Source organism: Dermatophagoides pteronyssinus, unplaced genomic scaffold, assembly GCF_027571235.1.
Source record: "Dermatophagoides pteronyssinus isolate colony J.1.1.1.1 unplaced genomic scaffold, Derpt_VIB-CSIC_2022.12 sq0002, whole genome shotgun sequence".
NCBI classification, from domain to species: domain Eukaryota; kingdom Metazoa; phylum Arthropoda; class Arachnida; order Sarcoptiformes; family Pyroglyphidae; genus Dermatophagoides; species Dermatophagoides pteronyssinus.
The window spans coordinates 4,089,355-4,112,118 of NW_027461526.1; the positions used below are offsets into that span (position 1 = coordinate 4,089,355).

Genomic DNA, 22,764 nt, shown 5'->3' on the forward strand with positions numbered 1-22,764 from the left:
ATTGATTATAAAAAAAATAAAAATGAAACAACAGAAAATGAATAAAGTTTGACGTTCATTGATATATCTTATTCTTATCGAAAATATGTATCTATAAATGTGTGTGTGTGCTAATCAACTACTATTAATAATTATCATTTTTTTAAATATAAAAAATTTATAAATAATAAAAATATCTTCTAAAGTGAAAAAAAACGTCATTAGAACGTCGTCGTTATATATAGCCAATTTTAAATGAATACAAAACCAATCATGAAAAACGACAAAATCATTGTTTATTCTGTTTAATAATAATATCATTGTGTGTGTTAAGTGTTAAGTGTTTTTTTTTGGTGTATATATAAATGTGGGTTGATGCTCCTTTATTTACCGAACGAAAATTAATAATGTGAAATAATAACCTAAACGATAATTTTCAATTAAAGTTTCTCATTATTATTATTAATAATAGTTTTGTGTAGTTTTATTTCAATTTAACTATATATAACCTTATACATTACACACAAACACAAATTCATTTACAAATATATTATCATTTCATTTCATTCAATGAATATTTTGTAAAAAAAGGTAAAATCATTAACCATCTATATCGATTATAAAGTGAATGTGTGTGTGTATGTGTTATGTGTGTCTTTGACCAAATTGTGCTTTTATTTAATTAATTGATATGAATTTTGTTTTTGTTTTTCGGTTATTCATTTTCATGTGATCATCTTGTTTATCTCGCCCATTCGATTCATCGAATCAATCTATTTTTATGTTTTCAACAATTCTCAATTTTGTCTTGTCTAAAAAATGATTGCCATTCGAAATCAAACCGTTGATTGAATCGTATCGATGATCTGCTAAGAGACAGAAAACAAAATTGAATGATTGAATGATTTTGTTTTTTTTTTTGTTGTCAAATACAAAAATAACAAAATACTTTAAACATAATTCTCTCCAAAAATATATTACCTTCAAACACAATAAGCTTCAATTGATTGATTGACAATAAGAATCATCGATATTTTTTTGTCATCGAAATATATTCTATCTTTTCTTTTTTTTTCTTATTTTGAAAGGATTAAATTCCTACCTAATTAATCACACTGGCAGCTGAAATTAAATTAAATGATTCGCTCAAATGTCCAATATCTTCCAATAGCACCAACACCAACAACACCAATGCATTATCATCATTATCAAACACCGTTAGCACAGCCATCAATAATAGCAATGATAATAATGAAAATCACAACAACAACAGCAACAATAATAACACTTTAGCATATCATTTGCACGATCAAAATTCAATTGGAAATCATCAGCAATATGTTAATCAACAGCAACAACAATATTCTATCTATCAACAGCAACAGCAGCAACAACAAAGAAAAAAACAGCACTTTATCAATAATCATCATAGTCGTACAATATCTGATCAACAACATCTTGAATATCTTCATCATCAACACCACCACCACCACCAACAACAACAACAGCAATTGAATACAAAATCAACACTTTATTCTTCATCATTATTTCCATCTTATTTTCAATCAATTGATAAAGAAAGCCAAAATATTCATCATCATCAGCATCAACAGCACCAGCAACAACAACAACAACAGCATCAACAACAACAATTGAATCATCATCAACAACAACAACAACAATCATCGATTGGTGGTAATAATAATAATAATAATCAGAATAATAATCAATCAAAAATACATCATACACATCATTTAAATTCAACTGGTGGATATAGTAGTAGCAGTAGCAGTAGTAGCAATAGTAGTTCATCATCTTCATCATCATCATCATCATCATCGTCGTCGTCGTCGTCATCATCAACTGGATCACAAGAACAAAATCAAGTAGAAAATAACGATAATAATAACAATAAAGGTATGAACAATTGAAAAGTTTTTTTTCTTAAATAATCATTATTGAAACTATCATACGATTGATCAATTATTTATCAATTCTTTTGAATTTTATTTTGTCTATATAATCGATTATCGATAATGATCAATCGATTCGTTTGTTCCTTTATCATTCATTTATTAAGTGAACATTGGCTACCTGTTTTACTAGCCTTTGTTTTCTTGTTATGTTTTTCAAAAGAAAAAATAAACATTCAATTTTTCTCAACAAAAAAAAGAGTGAGTGAACGAAAGAAATAGGTTTCTTTTTATCGTCCTAAATATGTTCGATATATATCATATCTATCAAATGTCATTATGATTTATGATCGATATGAATTGAATCAATTTGTCAAATTTGATACACACAGAGAAAAAAGTGATTGGCGTGTACTCACCCGATGCCGCAATAACGCCTGTTTTGATGTATGCACGCCTGGCGTGCGGCGTGCAAACGCCAAGCAATTTGTTTGGACAATGCACGCCAGGGCTTGAAGTATGCACCCCAGGGCTTGACGTATGCACGCCATGGCGTGCATTGTCCAAAAAATTGCTTGGCGTTTGCACGAAAAAAATCTTATCGAAATTTGCATAATTCTTAACTTCATATGATATGATACTTAAACCGAACCATTGTCCTATCCATTTTTAACAATTGGCTTAATTCTGTTTCCAATTGCTTTAGGATATCGCCAAAGATGTAGTGTAATTCTATGCATGGTTCCAATTTTAGTAAAAGTCCGAGAAACAACTGAAGCCTAAATTCGAATAAACATTTTTTTAATTCAATTAAAATTAAATTCAATTATTATTTTTTATCCGATACCCTAATGGCGTTCAATGATAGCTATTTATAACCTACAAAAACTAATAAAGATATTTGTTACAGTTTTTAATAAGGTCATTGAAAAGAAAAATCCTTTTTCCTTTGTATTAGTAATGAAAAAATAATTTTTTAAATACAAACATTTCTTTGTTATGTATTCAGACGGATTAATAAGTGAAAAAAATATGATTATTTTTTTAGGATTCTTTTTAAAAATTCTTTTTCTCATGGAAGTCACCATTTATTGCAATAACAATCAATGCTGATTTGTGAATAGTCTTTCAATGTCAAGAAGGTGTATAGGCATGTAAAATTCATAATTCAATAAATCCAAATTGGTAAGCTAACATGAAGAGATTTCTAATATAAACCCAATAAGCATTTAAATGATGTTTTGTTGAACTTAACATTCTCACTATTCATGACAATGATTTGGTGCTTTTTCTTTCTTCGAACAAATTTTCAACAAGTTTCATTTATGATTAATATGGACCAATTGAGCATTTGCATGATTCATGTTCAAGTTAGATTTGTTTCTTTGAATTTGAAGTTCTCACAAGATGTTCAATCTCGGTGAATTGATGGACCATTTAATTAAAAATATTTTAGATTTAACAAACTTGACATGATTAAGAATCATGATCTCCATGAATGCAAACGCCAATGATTGCGTTTAAACCCCATTGTGAACACCAAAAGGTGGACGTAAACGCCAACGAATGCGTGCGCGCTCCAAGAAATGCACGCCATGATTGGCTATTAAAACTCACAAATGGTGTGTATTTGAAGTTTACTATCCATAACATGTGAACAAACCCCATCGTTGGCGTTTACTCACCGAAAAAATTGGCGTGTGCAATCCACACTTTTCTCTCTGTGCAATCATGAATGACGTATTTTCATTCATTATTATTATTATTATTATTGGGGCTAATGATTTGAAACGGAACCAAACCAAAGAAAGAAAGAAAAAAAAAGATATTCATATCTTTCAAGGATAAATATAATGTGTGTGGGATATATTCCGATTCTATGTGTTTGTTATTTGTTTTTCGGTTTATTATTTTTCAATATTTCATTAATGATAAATCCACCTACACACATCACACACACACACCTAACTTTTGGGTTATTGTTAACATTATGGGTGCCTATATTTTTCTTTTTTGGTGTATAGAATTTAACATTGCGCCAAAAATATCTCATTTTTGGTTACCAAATACAAATATATTGGTGTTGATGGTAGTGTGTGCGTGTGTGTTTTGTTTGTTTTCTTGATTAAAAAAATAAACTATAAGGTTCCAGATATTCTTTTTTTCTCTCCCCCCTTTGTCCAACTAGGTGTTGATAACCATATTTATTTATTGTTTGATGATCAACCCAAAACCACACACACGCACAAAATGTAGGTTGAAAATGAAGAAACTCTACCAAAAATACAGGGTGATGAAAAATAAATTGAAAAAGGGAGGAAATTGAAAATGATTGAGTAATTTTATTTTCCAAGAAAAAAACTGAATTGATTAACGAAAGATAAATATAAATAAATGAAAAAATGATGGTTGTGGTCGTGGTTGAAAAAAAAATAAGAATTTTGACCAGTTTTGTAAATATTTATTTATAGCCAATTTTATTTTTTTTCTCTCTCGCTTGAAAGTATGGTTTTTGTAATTAAAATTGAAAATTGAATTTCACCATTTCATGATGATGGTGTTTGTAGGCGGTTAAAATATATAATTTTGGATCATGGGCGGAATTATATGGTTTGAAAAAACCGAAGAAAAAAAATTTGTTTTTTTTTGTTTTTTGTTGATTGAAATTAAGATTTTCTGAATTGAATTGTGTGCCACACGACAAACAATCGATAGTATCGATTGTTAACCACAAAATCAAATCTGATCAGATTAGATTAGATCAGATTCAGGTGATCAAAAAAGGTATAGGAAGAGAAATGAATGTAGAAACAGAATGGTTGATTAGCAACCGATACATACACCGAAGGGGAAATAAAATCTTAACCACAGCAAAAAAAAATTGATGCTAAAGATTTAGTTTAAATTCAATTTTTGTTGACTGAACTTTTGACATGAATATTTTCATGTTTTTTTTGCTTTGCTTGTTTCATTGTTTGTTTATGTAAATTTTTCTTTTTTTTCCACAAAAAAAATCTCCTTCATAGAGATTTGATAGAAAAAAAAGGTGGAGAAATAGGAAAAAACAAACATCATTTGATGTGATCAGATTTGATTTTTTTTCCTAGATAGAAACTATGACGACAATGAATGAATTTCAAAAACAAAACAAAAAAAATGTTCGCAACAAGATTTTGTTGTTGATCGAATCGAAACCAAAACAACCTAAAATTACGTACAAGATAGATACGTTTATACGAAAATGAATATCGATGTTAGATTAGCGTTCGTGTGTGTGTGTGTGTGTGTGTGTTTTACTGATGTGATCAGGTTTTTTTTCTTCCAAAAAAGATTTTATCGATTCTTCAATCAACAACGACCAAAAAACAAAACAGAAAATCTGTTGATCGTTTTATTAAAAATCAGATTGAAATCGATATGAAATTTTTAAACAAACCACCAACGAAAAGAAAAATCGATAGATAATCGACATGTCCCCATAATCTTCTTCATTTAAGAAAAAAGAACGCATTTGTTCTCTGTGTATACACATTGATGATCATCAACATCTTAAGCATCATTTTGTCATCGAGAAATAAACTTGTGACAATCGATAATTGGTAGTAGAGTTTTTTTTCCTAAAAGTTTTGATTAGATCAAAATTTCTGTCTTTAACGACAAGTCTTGTGAGACGCACGAGATAATTTTTGTATTTGTTTTCGTTGTTTGCGTGTGTGTGTGTGATTAAAGTGTTTAATCGGAAAGGAAAAAAAAAGTAAGATTTCTTTTGGATTTTGATTTTACCTACACAAATCTTCATCATTGATATAATTATATTTAAGTGAAGAAAATTGATGTTTGTTTGTTTTTGGTGAAAATTATTAGAAATTTTGATTTTTCTTCTGCTTCTTCTTCTTCTTCGGTAAGTTGATTCGGATGAAATGATGATAATTTAAAATGATTGAATGGCAATTTCTGGAGCCATTTGTAAATTTTTTCTTTACCTGTTTTTTATCAATTTTTTGTTGTTGTTTTGGATGTGATGGATATCTATTTAATGATAATGATAATAAAATTGGACAACAACGATATTACTTTTTTTCGAAAATGAATAATGAATATTAATGATTTTTGGAAAGAAAAACATAAAAACAAACAAAAATATTTTTGATTCGGAAATAGAGAAAAATGTTTGGATTATTTTAGATCCTTATACTGAAGAAACCATTTTAGATTTTCAAATTTCATTAAATTTTCATTTCAATAGAAATTTTTCGTTCGCAACCATTTTTGTCACCAAAAAAATAAAATTAAAAGTTTCCATCATCATCATCAATGTCATTTCAGGAAAAAAGTGACCGAGATTTCTTTTCCAAATAGAAAAAAAAACTAACAATTTTTCTCTGAAGCGGTCAACATCAAAAACAGCGAACGAATGATGATTTGATGCCATCAAACATCGAGAAAAAAAATTCAATATTTTTGGTTTCAGGCACACAGGTAAAGGAAAAGGTAAAAGATCTGTATAGAAGAAGAAGAGAAAATCCAAAAAAATCAAAATCAAAATCAAAATGATTGAATTTGAAAATTTTGTTTGTTATGTGTATGTCCCATTGAAATCAACTGATGATGATGATGATGATGATCAAACAAACGACAAACGAACGATGACGATCAAACAAACAACGACGCCATCATAAGCCCAATCAATAAGTCTCATCAGACGCCATCCTGTCTACTAGCCTTAAGTATCATCAAAATGTTGTTGTCGTCGTTGTCATTAGTTTTTTTTACGAATTTCGCTTTTGGTCAAACATATAGTGAAAACATAAGGAAAATGGCTTCACAAGCCCCAACTTGTCGAGATTTTTTTTCAATAAAAAAACAAAAACAGACAAACTTGCGGCCAAATAGCATTCAGGAAAGGAACAAATAAAAAACAAATAAAATCGAAATCAAAGAGAATCGGATTTTAAATGCGTAAAAAGAAGAAAAAAGAAAAAAAGAAAACATATAAAAATGATAATGAACTTGATTGATTTCAATCATTATCATCATTAAAATAATGATCGATTTTTATCAAAAAGAAAAAATCTCAAGATTTTTCTGTGTATAAACATCATCATACAGAAACAGAAATGCAGGTGAAAACAGTTTTCATGTAAAAGATACGAGTGTGTGTGTGTGTTTGAGGGAAACATCAAACATCATCTGTTTTGTTTTTTTTATTGAAATTTAAAACATTTAGGAAGAAAAAAAAGGGTTGTCAATGGACTTTTTTAATGAACTAAAATCGTGTAAATTTTTTGTTTTAATTATCTAGAATCTTCAATCAAAATTGAATGTTTGTTTGCTTGCTTGCGATCTGTTCATTTGGTTTCTTTCATTCCAATCCAATTAATTAAGTGATTTGATTTATAATGTTAATTAATTATCTGAATCTCATTTAGTTAGTTGTTCATTTTTTCACTGTTTGTTTCTTTTGCAAAAATACATTGATGACATTTAATCAATTTAGGGATTGATTGATTTTCTCAACCAAAAACTCAAACCAGCCAACAAAGTATTGTCTATTATCAATCAGGAATAATCACTCTTGTCCTTGTTAATACTTTTGCAACATTTTTCAAATGATTATAGTGACCTTTATGTTCTTATTATTGGTGGTGGCAGTGGTTATCTCGTGAGAAAATTGTCCACTTAATTTTCATTTCAATTTTTTTGACATTTTTCAGTTTGTTGTTTGTTATGCGAATTTTTGGACATTACATTTTTGCTAACCAACCATGTATCTATCTATCTATTTTTTTTTGTCAAATATCGGTATCGAAACGAATCAAGATCCGTAACAAACAAAAAAAAATAACGTCATTTAGACAAGAGAGAAAAGGTCATTGTCATATGTCAATTAGGCAAAAAAAAATAACAAAAAATAATGAGTGAATTTCTTGGTCGTTGTTGTTGTTGTTGTTTTTTTATCTCTTTCTTGGGTCCAAATATCTTTTGTGGATGAGTGTTGTTGTTGTTAGTTGGTTTCTTTGGTCTTCGAAAAACTTAATGTTGGTGACAGTCTGCCGTGTCTTCTTCTTCTTCATCATCATTTTGGTTATCATCGGCTAGGTCCCTGGCTAAGTAATTGCTCCATTTTCGCTCTTTTCATTCATTCATTCATTTTTTTTCGTTAGTTAGTCATATTATCTCTATTTGGGTAGACCCAAAAAAAAAAGAATTTTTTTTTCTAACCATAAAATTGTCTTTAAGTTGTCGTCAGTCGTCAATTTGGTTATTGTCGAGACAGACGACGTCTGTCGATCATCATCATCGTTTGTTTTTTTTTCAGTTGAAGCCAGTCAAAATGCCAAAGTGAAAAAAACTGGACAAAACAAAAAATAACATTTTCAAATCTATCACCCGAATGTAGATGATGATGATTCATTCATTTATTGATTATCATCGAAATTTTTTCTCGAAAAAAAAATGTCGCACGCGAACCATGTGTGTATGGGTAATTGTGTGGTCATTTACTTGAATTTTTGGAACAACAACAGAAAAAGGCTTCTTCAAGCAAAAGTTTCAAATTTCACCTGATTTCAATGTGTTCGATATAGAATTGATGATGATACCTTATGTCATTTATTGAGCCAATAGATTTTCCATATGTCGAGAAAGGTCAAAAACAAAATTTAAAACAATTAATGAACGAAAATAGGCCAAAATAGGTCTACCTTTTTTTTCATCCTGAATATATATTATATTGATGGAAGAGGTCAATCGAAAAAGAATCGTAAAAAATCTAAAGTTTTTTGATTGAATTGTTGTTGTTGAAAAGGCCAATTTTTTTCGTTGTTGTTATCTATGATGATGATGATGATGATGTCATTTTAAAATGATAAAAAGATAGGTAAAAAAAACATCATTCATTTATGCCATTATCATCATCATCATCATCTGATAGTCATAAACATTTCTGGATTCTCTATCTCTCTCTCTCTCTTTCATTGAAAAAACACTCAAACTAAAATGACCAAAAAACCAAAAAATGAAACAACATTAGACACACACACACACAGAAGAAGAAGAAACATTTGACAATTTATACCTATTTGCCATTGCCCCGGTGTATATTCACATATCAGATTTAACATCAAAATTGAAGAAAAAAAATTTTTTGTACAGAATTTCTTCATTGAAATGAACTCTCACTTTTGATCAAATGATGATGATGATGATGATCAAGATACGATTAGATATTTACATTGAGAAAACGAAGAAATTAGGCCAGTGATAATGATGATGATAATAATTTTTTTTGAATTTTAAAGTTATCATCATTTTTCGTTAGTTTTGGTTGACAATTTCGTTCGTTTGAAGATAAACAAGTGAAAAAGAGAGAGAAAATTATTTTTTTTTTTTTGGAAATAAAATATGGCGCCAAAAATTTTCAGTTTTTTTTACTTTTTTTCCGCTGCTGATGTTAATTATTATTTTTCACGGAAAAACAGAAACAACAACAGTTTTTTTTTGCATTTTGAAAAATTAATGATGATCATTAATTAATGTTTATAGTTTTTTGAATGAATGAATGAATGAATGAATCTATTGTACATCATTTGTCATTATTTTTCAGCCAACCAAAAAATAAAGCCAGGTAGCCAGCTGCATCTATGGCCTCTTTCTTCATTCTTTTCTTGTTGTCGAAGAAACTGAAAATGTTTTTTTTTACCATCTTTTTTTTCGCTTTTTGGATTTAATTTCATTTCATCCATCACAAATTCAAATTACTTCTGTATATTTTTTACAGTAGATATATGCAGATTACGTACATACAGAAAAATATTTGTGAAGAAAAAAAAAGCGGCAGTAAATTAAATCTACATTTGTCTTCTTTCTTTCGTTTTTTTATCGCAATCGTCATCGTCGGCTATTTTGGCAATGGCCATTCGTCGCCGTCGTCTTCATCGTTGTCATCATCAACATCGTCGACTTTGTCGTTCACTTTGCCAAAAAAATATTCCTGTTTCTTTCTCTGGACAATATTTTTTTGACAAAATTTGTCTGGTTGGTTGTTTCGTTTTTTGCGGAAAAATATAAAATGAAAAAACAATCTACCTACCTAACTACCTACTCACAGACCAAAAAAAAACATCCATAAGTTAGATCACAGAAAAATAAAAGAAAATCATTCTACCATGATGATGATGATACCTCTCATTATCATTATCATCATCATCATCATTATCATTCGTTATTAGTCGACATCATCAAAGTCATTGAATGGCTAATGTGAAAAAAATCTCTCCCTCTCTCTCTCTCTCTCTGGGTTTTCACCCCCACCTCACCTCACCTCACACACACATTATCTATCTATTTTTTTCATTTGACAATATTTTTTTTCCCATTCATTCATTCATTACACTATTGACTTTTAGTTTTTTTGCAGAACTTGACATTTTTTTACTATTTCACCGAATACTCACAGAATATAAAAAACAAACAAAAACAAAAACAAAATAGCAGCCAGCATGAGGTAATGAGAGCAATCAACACACGTTTCTTTTTCTTTTTTTGAAAAAAATTTTAAAACTTCTGTTTTTTTTATCTGCTTCTGTGTTTTTTTTTTTGTTTTTTGTTTTTGTTGATGACTATCATTATCATCATTGATTTGATGATAATTTGGTCATTGTTTAAAGATTTATTGATGAGTCCTATAGTGAGTTTGATTTGCTGTTTGTAAATATATATTTCTTAAAAAAAAACAATTAATTGAATTACCTTACACTAAAATGACGATGATATTATCCTGATTATCAATATAATTATTATCATTATTATCCTGATAATGGTTCAAATCGATAGTGGTGGTTGGTTGTTCTAATCTTTGGTAGCCATCTATTTAGGTTATTCATTTTTTGTTTGGTTGTTTTATGAAATAAATTTTCAAATTGTCGCGTCAATTGTTGTCAAATGCTTTTCATCACACATCTTGATGATTTATATTCGGGCAACTTGAAAAATTTGACTGAAAAAAACTACTACTGTTGAAAATTCCCTTTCTCCCCAAACTAACTCCAGTGATAATGATGATAGTAATCGATATTGACAGGTAATATATTTTTGTTTTTCTTTCAGGTAACTTTTGATTTCAAGGAAAAAATTTTGAGGTTTTTTCCATTGAAATAAAGATTAAAGGTTTTTCTAATTGTTGATCATAATTATGATCACGATTCATTTTAGTTTAATTGAAAATCATCATCATCATCATCAACAACAATATTATTGTCCGGGTATTTTGGGTGGTGATAAGAACCAAAGTTCCTAGTTGCGTGTGTGTGTGTGTACAGAATTCAAATAGAATTGAAACACACACACACGCAATCCTGGAACTTAAACACACCTACACACACAAACAAACGAACAACAACAACGAAAACAATGACATATGAAAAGTTGGTTGCTTCACTCATAGAATTTCATTGTATATTTTTCTTTTGCTTAATTTTCTGCTTTTTTTGGCTGTTTTTTTTGTTTTTTAAATAGCACCAATTCACTAATCATCATCATCATCATCGTTGTCGTCGACGTCGTAATAATTATTACCGGCAACCGTATGGTTGACATTTATTATTACGTTTTTTTTTGTTTTGTTTTCTGTTTCGAATGAATGAAATTGATATTCACACTTGAATGAATAATGTTGTAGAAAATGGAGAAAAAATGATAGAACTGGGAAAACAAATGGGAAAAAAATGAAAAAATAGAAATGATTTTCGTCAATAAAATTGATTGATTGGTTGAATATTACCGAAATGTAAAACTGATGATGAAAAATCAAAAAAAAAAAATCAATCTCGAAAATTCAAGGCGTTTTTAGCCCGTTGATTTGTTTTTTTTTTTTGAAACAAAACCAAAACAAACTTCATTACCGCCAACAGCCAACAAGGGAGAAGTCATCGTTTGTTTTATTGCCAACAAACAAAAACACACAATATTTGGGTCCAATATTCCTGTGTTTGTTTGTTTGTTTGTCGGTCGATCGGTTCTTTGGTTACATAACATTTTATTTTAGGTCATTGTTGTCCAAAATTCTCTTAGAATTTATAAACTAGTTTGACCTTTTAAATAATCGTCATCATCAAACAAACAAACAAACAAGAAAAAATAAGGAGGCAAAACAAAAAACTGGGAGGAGTATTAGTTATTTTTTTTCAACCAACTTTTTGGATGGGCGGGATTCAAACTAGCAAAAATCTTTTCCGTCGTCTTTTGGTTATATTTTTAAACTTTTTTTCTGAAAAAAAGAAACATTTCGAAGAAAAAAGAATTTTCTTACTTGTTTGCTTGCTTGGTTGAAAATATACAAAGGCAGGGATGATTTAACTACAACAAGAACACACACACACCTTGGTCAACACTGGTTATGTTGGTGGTCGTGGCTAGGTCCGGTTTATCATCATCATCATAATAGTTTTCTCCAATGTTTGTTTCCCAAATAATTTCCAAAGCCAAACCTAAGTGAATACAAGGCAAACATTTGATAATTCTATCATATCATATCTATGGTTGATGTTCAATTGATTACTGATATTCCTTCATTCATTCATTCATTCATTCATTCGTCTCCAAAATTTGATATTATCATCAAAAACTTTATTTAAAATCTTATCATCATATTTTGACCACCACAACCATCATCATTGTGGTTACTCTGAAATTATCTTTCATGTTTTGAGGTTTAATCTATTTCTGAATGAATGAATGAATTTTGTTTTATGATCTTCATCTTCATCATCATCATCATTTCAACTCAGTCAGTCATCATCTTATCTTGTTTGCAAATACTGATATCGATAATTTTTATTATTATTATTATTATCATCAATTAAGTGTAAATTCTGTTTCGTTTGAATAAGAAAATTTCCCTTTCTATTTATGACAAGTGTGTGTGTGTGTGTGTAGTTGGTGTTTGAAATTAAAGATTAAAATCTTATTTGATAATCTTTATTTTTGTTCGGGTTTTCCAATTATTTCGGTAAAAATAATTTACGTTTTTTTTGAATTCCACCTACCAAATTTGATTTATAATTTTTAACCGTTATTAATTGATTTAAAAAAAACAATTACTTTTTGAACAATAATAATAATAATGATACCACCAACACGTCCACTACCACCACCAACATTATCATCATTGGCATTGATTTTTGGTAATGATGATGATTATCCATAACCAATGATTTTGTTCTAACAGCATGCAATTAGCCATCTTATATTTGTAAATTGATAAATATCATTAGGAAATTACTAATTTTAATTGAAAAAATTCTTTCTTCAAAAACAGAAATTGATAACGGATCATCAAATCAAACAACATCGATTGATCATCAAAATAATCAGGATCAGGATTCTTATACACATTTATCAAATTATAATAATAATAATAAATTACAAGCACATCATCAATTTAATTCACAACAACAACAACAATATGAAACAGCATCATCAATCAATACAACAACAACAACAACAGCAACAGAATTAGATACAAATCAACAGAATAATAATAAAATTCTAGACAATCTGTTACCATTATCATATCAACGTATTCAGCAACAACATCCATTTAATCATCTTTATCATCATAATCATCAACGTCCGCAGATTTATACAAATTTAAATTATAATCATCAAGATAATAATGATGATAATAATCAAACTGATGAACAGCAACAACATTATAATACAAATGATTTAGCATTTACCAACAACAACAATGATGATAATAATCGACAACTAAATAATAATCATAATTTAAATTATCAACAAATTTCCAGTGGATCATCAATTATTCTTGTTGAACCGAAAAAAGAATTGATTGATAAAGACGATTTAGATACCAATAATAATAATAATAACGATCAAGATAATTCAAAAGATCGACTAAGACAACAACAACAGGCCATAAATAATAATAATTTATATTCAACATTTATCGATAAAAACGAAGGTGATAAAAATTTTATTCTTAATAATCATTTACGAATAGCAGCAAAAAGTCAATCATCATTATCATTGGAAACTGGATTGGATCAAACTTCTATAACAGGATCAATGTTTCAGAATTTAATATCTGGCCATTATACGGCCAGTGGTGGTGGTCAAAATCATCATCATAATCATCATACACATCATCATGCAACAACAATGGCAGCACATCATCATCATCATGCAGCAGTTGCAGCTGCCGCAGTACATCAAGTTGATTTAACAGCAGCAGCGGCTGCCGCTGCTGCATATCATAATCATCCGTTATCATCAATGTATGCGGCACGTACACAATATGGTTCAATTTCATCATCACCTGAACATAATAATAATAATAATAATAATGATACAACCGATCAACAACAACAACAACAACAAAGTGCACCAAATTCAGCATCATCATCATGGTCATCGGTTACAACAACATCAACAATATCTAATCAAAGTAATAATGATAATGGAAATAATAATAATAATAATAATAGTGATGGTGCAACAACAATTGTTGATAGTGAAGAAGATCGTAAACCAACAACAACACCAACAACAACAAATTCTTTACCATTAATGAATGGTAATGTAAATGGAAGTCAATCATCATCATCATCATCATCAACAACAGCAACAACAACAACAGCAGCAACATCATCATTTCAAAATTCTCAACATTTTAATAATGCAAATAATAATTCAAGCAATAATATATCACCATTTGGTTCAACAAGATTTCCTTTTCAGGTTTGTTTTTTGTTTTTGTTTTTGTTGAAATTGTATTGATTATCATTTTCATCATTATTCTGTTCAATAACATAAACTAATAGAATGTATCATCATCATCATCATCTTGTTCGATAACTGCTTCATCGCCAAGTCCTACTGGTGGCCAAACAACAAATTCTCAACAACAAAGATCAAATTTACAATCAGGATCTACATCTTCAAATGGTGGTGGTAATGGTAATGGAACATTATCATCATCATCCTCTTCATCAACAATAGCAAATGATCCTCCTACAACAGCATCAAGTGCTGCATTAGCAGCAGCTGCAGCTGCTAATTCTTATGCATCAACATTTCGTTCAGCAACAATGAATGGTTTACATCCGGCATATGCTGCCGCATCATATGAAGCTGCAGCAGCAGCTGCTGCTGCATGTGCATGGGCCGGTAGGCTAGAACATTCAGTACCATCATCATTAGCAGGACGTTTAACTGATCATCATACAACAACAACAGCGGCTGGATTTCCGGCCGGTTTAGCAGCTAGTCAAGCGGCAGCATTCCGTAGATCGGGTAAGTCTTTATTTTTTTTTTTTTTTTTTTGTTTACTGATACAAAAAAAAACACCGACACACTTACATTGCAATTATCATTATTTAACAAACAATAAAAAAAAGGCTTGGCTCAATTTAAAAATTGACTGAATGAAAGAGTTAATTATATTTTGACTAAGACTGACTATGGGAAGGATTTTTTTCTTTTTCCATTATTCAACAATCAACCATCATCATCATCATCATTATCATGATGATGATGGTAATAAACATGAATCAATTTTCTTAATGATTTTTCTTTATTGCTGGCTGCAAACCATCCAATCAAACGAAAGGGGTTTTGTCCGACAAACAAACAAGCAAAAAAAAATAAAATAAATTTAGAAAAAACCATCATCATGTTTGGCAGAAAGATATAGATAGAACAACCAAATGATGAAAAACGAATCTAGACCTATAATATTAAACTGAATGAAACAAATGAAAATTCAGAGAAGGCGAGAGAGAGGTTAGTTCATCTTTCTTTTCGTTTTAATCATTCATTCATTTATTAATGATGGTAATACAATGAAAATTAATTGAGCTTCACTTCTCTGTTTGTTCTGTTTGAACCAAACATAATGATTCTGTAGAAATGAATAATAATGTTATGTATGGAGAAAATGGTGGGTTTCTAGTGAATTGAAATTCATACACATTGTGAGAATGGTTATTGTCTTTTTGTTCTCCATTCTTCTTTTCTCTATAATGAATATTTTCTTTATGTTAATGATTTTTGAATCCATCATTCAGAATGAGATGAGACCATTCATTCGTTTGGGTTGTTTGACAAACAAACGAACGAACAAACAAAAAATCTATTAAAAAATGACAGAAAAACAATTAAAAGATCCGAAAACAATTATCTCTCTGTATTTCGCTTCGTTTTGTTTTAGTTAGTTATTTAGTTTGACTTGACTAAAAAAACAATAACATAATGATGATGGTCATAATAATCATCATCATAAATCATTGAAATGTTAAAGAAAAAAATGGAAAAGGAGAAAACCTCGATTGAAATATTAATTATTATGATGATGATGATAAGCAATTTGACAAACAAACACAAAATTCATTACGACAATGAAACTTTGGACAATTGTTTGGTCGATTATTCTAGGCATTTTTCTTCATTTGGGATTTTGTTTGTTTGTTTTGTTTCTAATTAATTAAATTATAATTAAGATTAAATCAAAAATAAACATTCAATACATTTTGATAGGATTATCATCAGGATTTTTTCCCAAGAATTTTCCGTTTTTTTCCTGTTGCATTTCAAATTAATTAATTGATTGTAATGACCGTAATTGGAAATAATAGCGCTTCTTGTTTTGTTTTTCTGCTTTCCACTTATCAGAAATGTAAAAGGATTATTTAGCTGAACCAAAGAAATATATTTTTTTTAAAGATTATATCAGAATTTTCCATTCATTCATTCAAGTTAGTAAGTGAATCACTCAGTCAGTCACTCAGTCAGTCAGTCAGTCATTCAATCACTTTCAAATCTGTCATTTGATCATTTGATTTTGTTATCACAATCAATTATTTGCTAATCAATCTTGATCTTGTTTGTCAATTCTTTCTTACTTTTATGTATGTATGTGTGTGTTCGAATGATCGACAGTCAAAAACAAGAACAAAACAAAACAACAAAAAAAAGACAGACAGTCGCGAAGACAAATTAGTCTCACATTTTTTCTTTCTAAATAATGATTTTTTTTTGTCTCGTCTTATTTTTTCACATTGGAAATTTATAGATAATCATAACAATCATACGAATGGATTGGATTTCTTTTTTGGTTCACCAGCAGCAGCAGCCGCGGCTGCTGCTGCTGCTGCCGCTGCAGCTTCCGCAGCTAATTCACCAACAACAGGTTCAGCTACCGTTTCCGTAGCTGATCATGCTGCGGCAGCAGCAGCAGCAGCTGCATCCGGACAATTAAATAGTCATAATACACAACAACCACATCATCATCTTCATCATCATCAACAACAACAGCAACAACATCATCATCAAGGACATCATCCATCTCAAAATCATAATCATCATCATCATCATCAAGGATCAATTAATATGACCGATCTTAGTATGTCCGGATCTACCGGTAATCAAGGATTAATTGGAACTGTTGTTGGTGATAATGGTATGGGCATACATGGAAATGGTGGTGGTTGTAATATGCCCGGTGGTTTAGCAGCGGCTGCTGCTGCAGCAGCAGCTGGACAAGCAGCATATGCAGCTCATTTTAGTGAAGGACGTGAATGTGTAAATTGTGGAGCAATATCAACGCCATTATGGCGCCGTGATGGTACCGGTCATTATCTATGTAATGCATGTGGACTTTATCATAAAATGAATGGCGCCAGACGGCCATTGATCAAGCCACAACGTCGTTTGGTAAGCTATTTTTTTCTCCTTTTTTTTGATATTTAATACTTTTTTTAAAGTAAATCATTAATGTCTTATTTTTTCTGATGCTAAGTGAATAAAAAACAAAAAACAACAACCAAAAAGTAGTTCAAACATCATTAAAATCTATTCACTAGAAAAGATCGATTATGATTGTCGTTTAATATTAAAAAAGTAATTAGGAATCCTTTAATCGCCCTTAGGGAAAAATTTCAATGAAAATATTCGTATTTTTCCCCAAAAAAATAAAAGTAAGATTAAGCAGGCAGACAGGCAAGAATCGTCAGTTTTCATTTGAATGTTAATTCCAAATGATTAAGAATTATTCATGGGAAAAAAAATTAATTTATTCATCATTGATGATGATGATGAATTTGTTTTTTTTATACTCATGATGATTAATAAATGAAATGTGACTGAATTGAGACATTCAAAAAATTCTTTGCAATATGTATGTTGATGCAAGGAGCGAAAAAAAAGCAATTAAGATAATGACAAACATTACCGAATAAGTAAAAAAAAGAGTTATATGAAACTACTAAAAACTGTCAATTCGATTGATTGATTGAAAGTTTTTCTGTCATTGAATATTAAAATGAAAATATTAATCAATTTTTTTTCAAATCTATTTCAATGATGTACGAAAATATTAGGCTGCATCAAGACGTTTAGGACTTTGTTGCTCTAATTGTGGTACAACAACAACAACATTATGGAGACGTAATAATGAAGGTGAACCAGTTTGTAATGCATGTGGTCTTTATTATAAATTACATAATGTAAGTTTAATATATATTTTTTGCTGTTGTTGTTGATGATTTTATGAACTTATTTTAATGTTTTTTTTTTTTAAATTTCATTTTGATTCAAAAGGTAAATCGACCATTAGCAATGAGAAAAGAAGGAATACAAACTAGAAAACGTAAACCAAAACAAAATTCAGCTAGTTCAGCAGCATTAAGTTCATTAGGATTATCAGTTACCGGTGCAATTGGTGGTACACTTGGATCATTAGCATCTGCTGTTGTTAATAATGGAACAAATTGTATTGGAACAACTGGTATACAGAATGGTTGTTCAACCGGTGGTTTACAATCACATCATCATAATAATTCAACCGGTGTATTTCATCTAATGAATCATAATAATAATAATAGCAATAATAATCATCATCATCATCAACAACAACAACATCATAATTCACATCAACATCATGGCAGTGGTCAACATCATCAACCCGGACAACAACAACAACATCAACATCATCATGGAAATGGTAATGCTAATAGCAGTAGCAATAATTCATCAACATCATCATTGAATAGTAATGGTGGTGGCAATAGTAATAAATTAGGACCATATCATCATCATCATTTGAATCATTTAAATCATCATCATTTAAATTCTTCATCTGGTGGTTCATCATCTTCATCATCCGGTTATTCATCATCAAATAATAATCATAATCATAATCATAATCATAATAATCATCTACATCATTTATCCGGATCATCATCATCATCATCACATCATAATCAACAACAACAACAACATCATCATCATCAACAAGCAGCAGCGGCTGCAGCTGCAGCTGCTGCTGCTGTTGCTGCTGCAATGGCTGATTCTGCAAATTCTGTTAAATTATGTACCTGATTTTCGAAACAAAAAAAAATCATAATTGCCAATAATCAATCAAAGTGAATATATGATAAACACACACAGAGGAATAATCCACTTAAATGAAATTTAAAAAAAATCAAATTTGATCTCAACATATGATGTTGTTTTGTTTCAAAAAAAACGAAGAAGAAAAGAAAAGAATTTCATTATAACACCAAAAAAAAATCTAAGCAATTTGATCGATTTGAACAATTTTCAGTGAAATCAGTCGAAAAACTGTTTATTTTGCCTTTATCATCAACGAATAAATAGAGAAAACATTCATTCATTCATTTTTTTTTGGGTTCTTTTTCTACACACGAGATGATCTCACATTTATACATTCATTAACACAATTCATTTTTCCATCACACATCAAATGATAACATACACCTCACCTTATTATATTGATCCACGATCTTCACAATTATCAGAGCTTTTTTTATTCTTCTTCTTCTTCTTTCTACAGCTTTTTTTTATATAGAAAAAATTCTCATTCAAAAAAAACCATTCGATAATGTTTTAAGGGTGGAAAATGAATGAATGTTGGAAATTAATTTGTCCCAAAATAAATGATAAAGTATTGTCTGTAATCGATAAATGCTGTATAAGTATACGTAAACACACACACACTTAAGCACACAATTAATCAATTAAATATTTGTCTAATACTACTTATTCGATTCGTGTTCTTTATATTTTACCAAAAAAAAGAAAATTACAATTACAAATACAAAATTCACATTCAACTTATAATAATCAAAAGAATTTATATTTTTTTCTGTCTCATTCAAAACATTACATCACTAAATAGATAATTTGGTAAATAATAATAATAATAATTTTTTTTCAAAAGAAAAATTCAAATAAAGCATTAAAAAAAAGATTCAGTGTCAATATTCAATTCAAAAACAAAATTGTTATATAAGAATAATTTAAAAGATCTAGATTTTTTTGTTTGTTTGTTAATAAAAAATAATTTACATCATGTATTCATGAATTCATTGTGTAATTAATCATCAAATGGTGGTAATCCAAATAATTCTGGTTGAAAATCTTCCAATGATTTTAATATTATAGTTGCATTCTTTTGTTTACATTCAAAACGTTGATCAGGTACCATAACACATTGCATACCAGCTGCACGTGCACCATCAACACCGATTGATGAATCTTCCAATACAAGACATTGTTCGGGTTTTGGTCGGTCAGGAAAACGACTTGCCGTTATCAAATAAACATCTGGTGCTGGTTTTGGATTTTTTACTTCTTCATCATCACGTGTAAAAACAATATGATGAAAATATTTTCCATCACCAAATAGATCTTGATGTGCACGTGTTTTAATTACAAACGATTGATTTGTACTACCTGTTGCAATTGCCATTGGTATATTATGTTTTTTTAAATGTTCAACTAAACGTTTAGCACCAGGCATTAATTTTACTTTTAACATTTCATCCGTATAAATTTCTCTTTCCATTTCCATAAATTGTTCAACAGTTAATGGTAGATTTGTTTGTTTAATTATTTCTTCAATACCACGTGCAACTTCCATACCAAGAACTTTTTCTTGTAATTCTTTACTATATTCATTGATACCTGTATATAATTATAAATTATAAATTAAAACATAATTGATCATCATCCACCAAAATCAAACTTACCAAAACGTTTCAATAATATACGTATAGCATTAGCAAAACAAACTTCACTATTAATTAATAAACCATCCAAATCAAAAATAACATGTGTTACCGGTTTAAATTGTTGTTGTTGTTGTTGTTGTTGTTTCATTCCATTCAATGAACAACAATTTTTTATCATTCCATTTCGGCAACATTTATTATCATTATTATTCATGGGTAAAATATCATTATTATTTGTATCTGAACGATTACAGCATTTATTTTTTAAATTATTATCATTATCTAAATCACAATTGTTACATTGTTGAATGATTGTCTGATTTTCGGGCATCTTTTTTTCTCTTGACCAAATGTTATGATGGTATGACAATACAAGATTTATGGCAAAAAAGAATGGATTCTTTCTCTTGAATAATTATTTCTTGTTGATAAAAACAATTTCTTTTGTTTTCTGTGAAGAAAATATTTTCGCTTGAAGATTTGTTGATAAAGATGATTCTCAAGAAAACACCAGAAAGATCACCAGAAAAAAACAATACAGATTTTCAACTTTGATAAGGGGAAAAAAATAACGATTCCACGAGGCAATATGATCACTGGAGAAACAAATGACAAAACAAAGAAATAATTTCCAGAAATAATTGACAAGAAAACTTTCCACGAATGATTAATGTTTTTTTTTCTATTCGGATTTTTTCGTTTGCTATTTTTTAATTAGAATAAGAATCATTCACAAATACACAAAATAATCACGGGAAACTTTTTGTTTTTAGTTCAACTTTAAATACAACATTTTTTTTTTTTGGCCGAAAATTTTATCTGCCAATTATATCATATCAAATTGAATTGGGAGGCGAGGCTCAAATCAAAATCAAAATCAAAAAAAAAAAAAAAAATCAGAAGGGTATTCGTTGAATGGCAACAACAACAACAGCAAAATTCATTGCAAAATCGAATGATTTTTTTCTGTTTGGTTTTGTTCAATATTGATAATCTCAACAACAGAAACGTTGAAAATGTTGAATATGGAAAAAAAAATTTTCCAAATAAAGTTGATTATATCACATACATATTACACAGTAGTGGTGAGGATTATGACGAAAAACCACACACCCTATAGACAATTATCTAAACATTTTTTTTTTTTTTTTTTTTTGAAAATGATGATGGCATCATCATGATCAAATTGTATTTTTTTTCCTTCTTCTTTTCTTATCAAATTTATTTGCATACATTTATAGAAGAAAAAAAAATGGAATGAATACATGCAATAATAGCGGTGATAAGATGATAGAAATGAACAAACGAATATTATCTCCGGCATATATTTGATTAGATTTTTTTTTTGTTTTCCGTCAATTTAATTTTGAATGAATACAACCAAAATACCATATGAATGGATATGAGAACAATGGAAAAAAATGATAAATGTGGACACAGTTTCTTCCATAAATTGTCAGAAACCGTGATTTTTTTGCTTTGTTTCAAAATTGACATGCATTGCTATGAATCATATCATAACTGTCAATCCACTTCAAATTAATCTAATTACAGTTAGGATGAGACGGATCTTTGTTTTTGTTTCATTTTCGAATGAATGAAAACAAAACAAAAAAAAACAACAAGGCCAAAATGAAAATTGTAAAAATTTCAATCAGATGTTTAAATATTTTGTTTTCCCCATCTCTTTTTTGTAAACAAAACAAAAACAAATATTAACAAATCGTAATACCAAAGGTCGTAATCATATTAATATCATGTGATCAATATGATCATATTTGGTATTTTGCCATCAACAGAAGCCATCATCATCATCATGG

The 22,764-nt window shown here is 29.3% G+C and overlaps 2 protein-coding genes across 3 annotated transcripts; one reads left to right on the forward strand and one right to left on the reverse strand.

The window, feature by feature from the left end:
- Positions 1–1,088: 1,088 nt before the first annotated feature.
- Positions 1,089–19,907, forward strand: LOC113791843 (uncharacterized). 2 transcript variants are annotated; one of them, XM_075824480.1, is made up of 6 exons: positions 1,089–1,896; positions 13,210–14,651; positions 14,735–15,206; positions 16,984–17,624; positions 18,290–18,415; positions 18,510–19,907. In XM_075824480.1, the coding sequence occupies exons 2-6, from the start codon at positions 13,980–13,982 to the stop codon at positions 19,287–19,289; spliced, it is 2,691 nt and encodes an 896-aa protein (XP_075680595.1). In that variant the 5' UTR covers positions 1,089–1,896; positions 13,210–13,979; the 3' UTR covers positions 19,290–19,907. The 2 variants fall into 2 exon arrangements, with proteins under 2 accessions (XP_075680595.1, XP_075680596.1); XM_075824481.1 differs by lacking the exon at positions 1,089–1,896 and adding an exon at positions 12,937–13,075.
- Positions 19,908–20,039: 132 nt separating this feature from the next.
- LOC113791947 (pseudouridine-5'-phosphatase-like) lies at positions 20,040–21,702 on the reverse strand. The gene is made up of 2 exons (XM_027341802.2): positions 20,963–21,702; positions 20,040–20,897 (listed from the first exon to the last, which is right to left on the reverse strand). The coding sequence occupies exons 1-2, from the start codon at positions 21,273–21,275 to the stop codon at positions 20,308–20,310; spliced, it is 903 nt and encodes a 300-aa protein (XP_027197603.2). The 5' UTR covers positions 21,276–21,702; the 3' UTR covers positions 20,040–20,307.
- Positions 21,703–22,764: the final 1,062 nt, after the last annotated feature.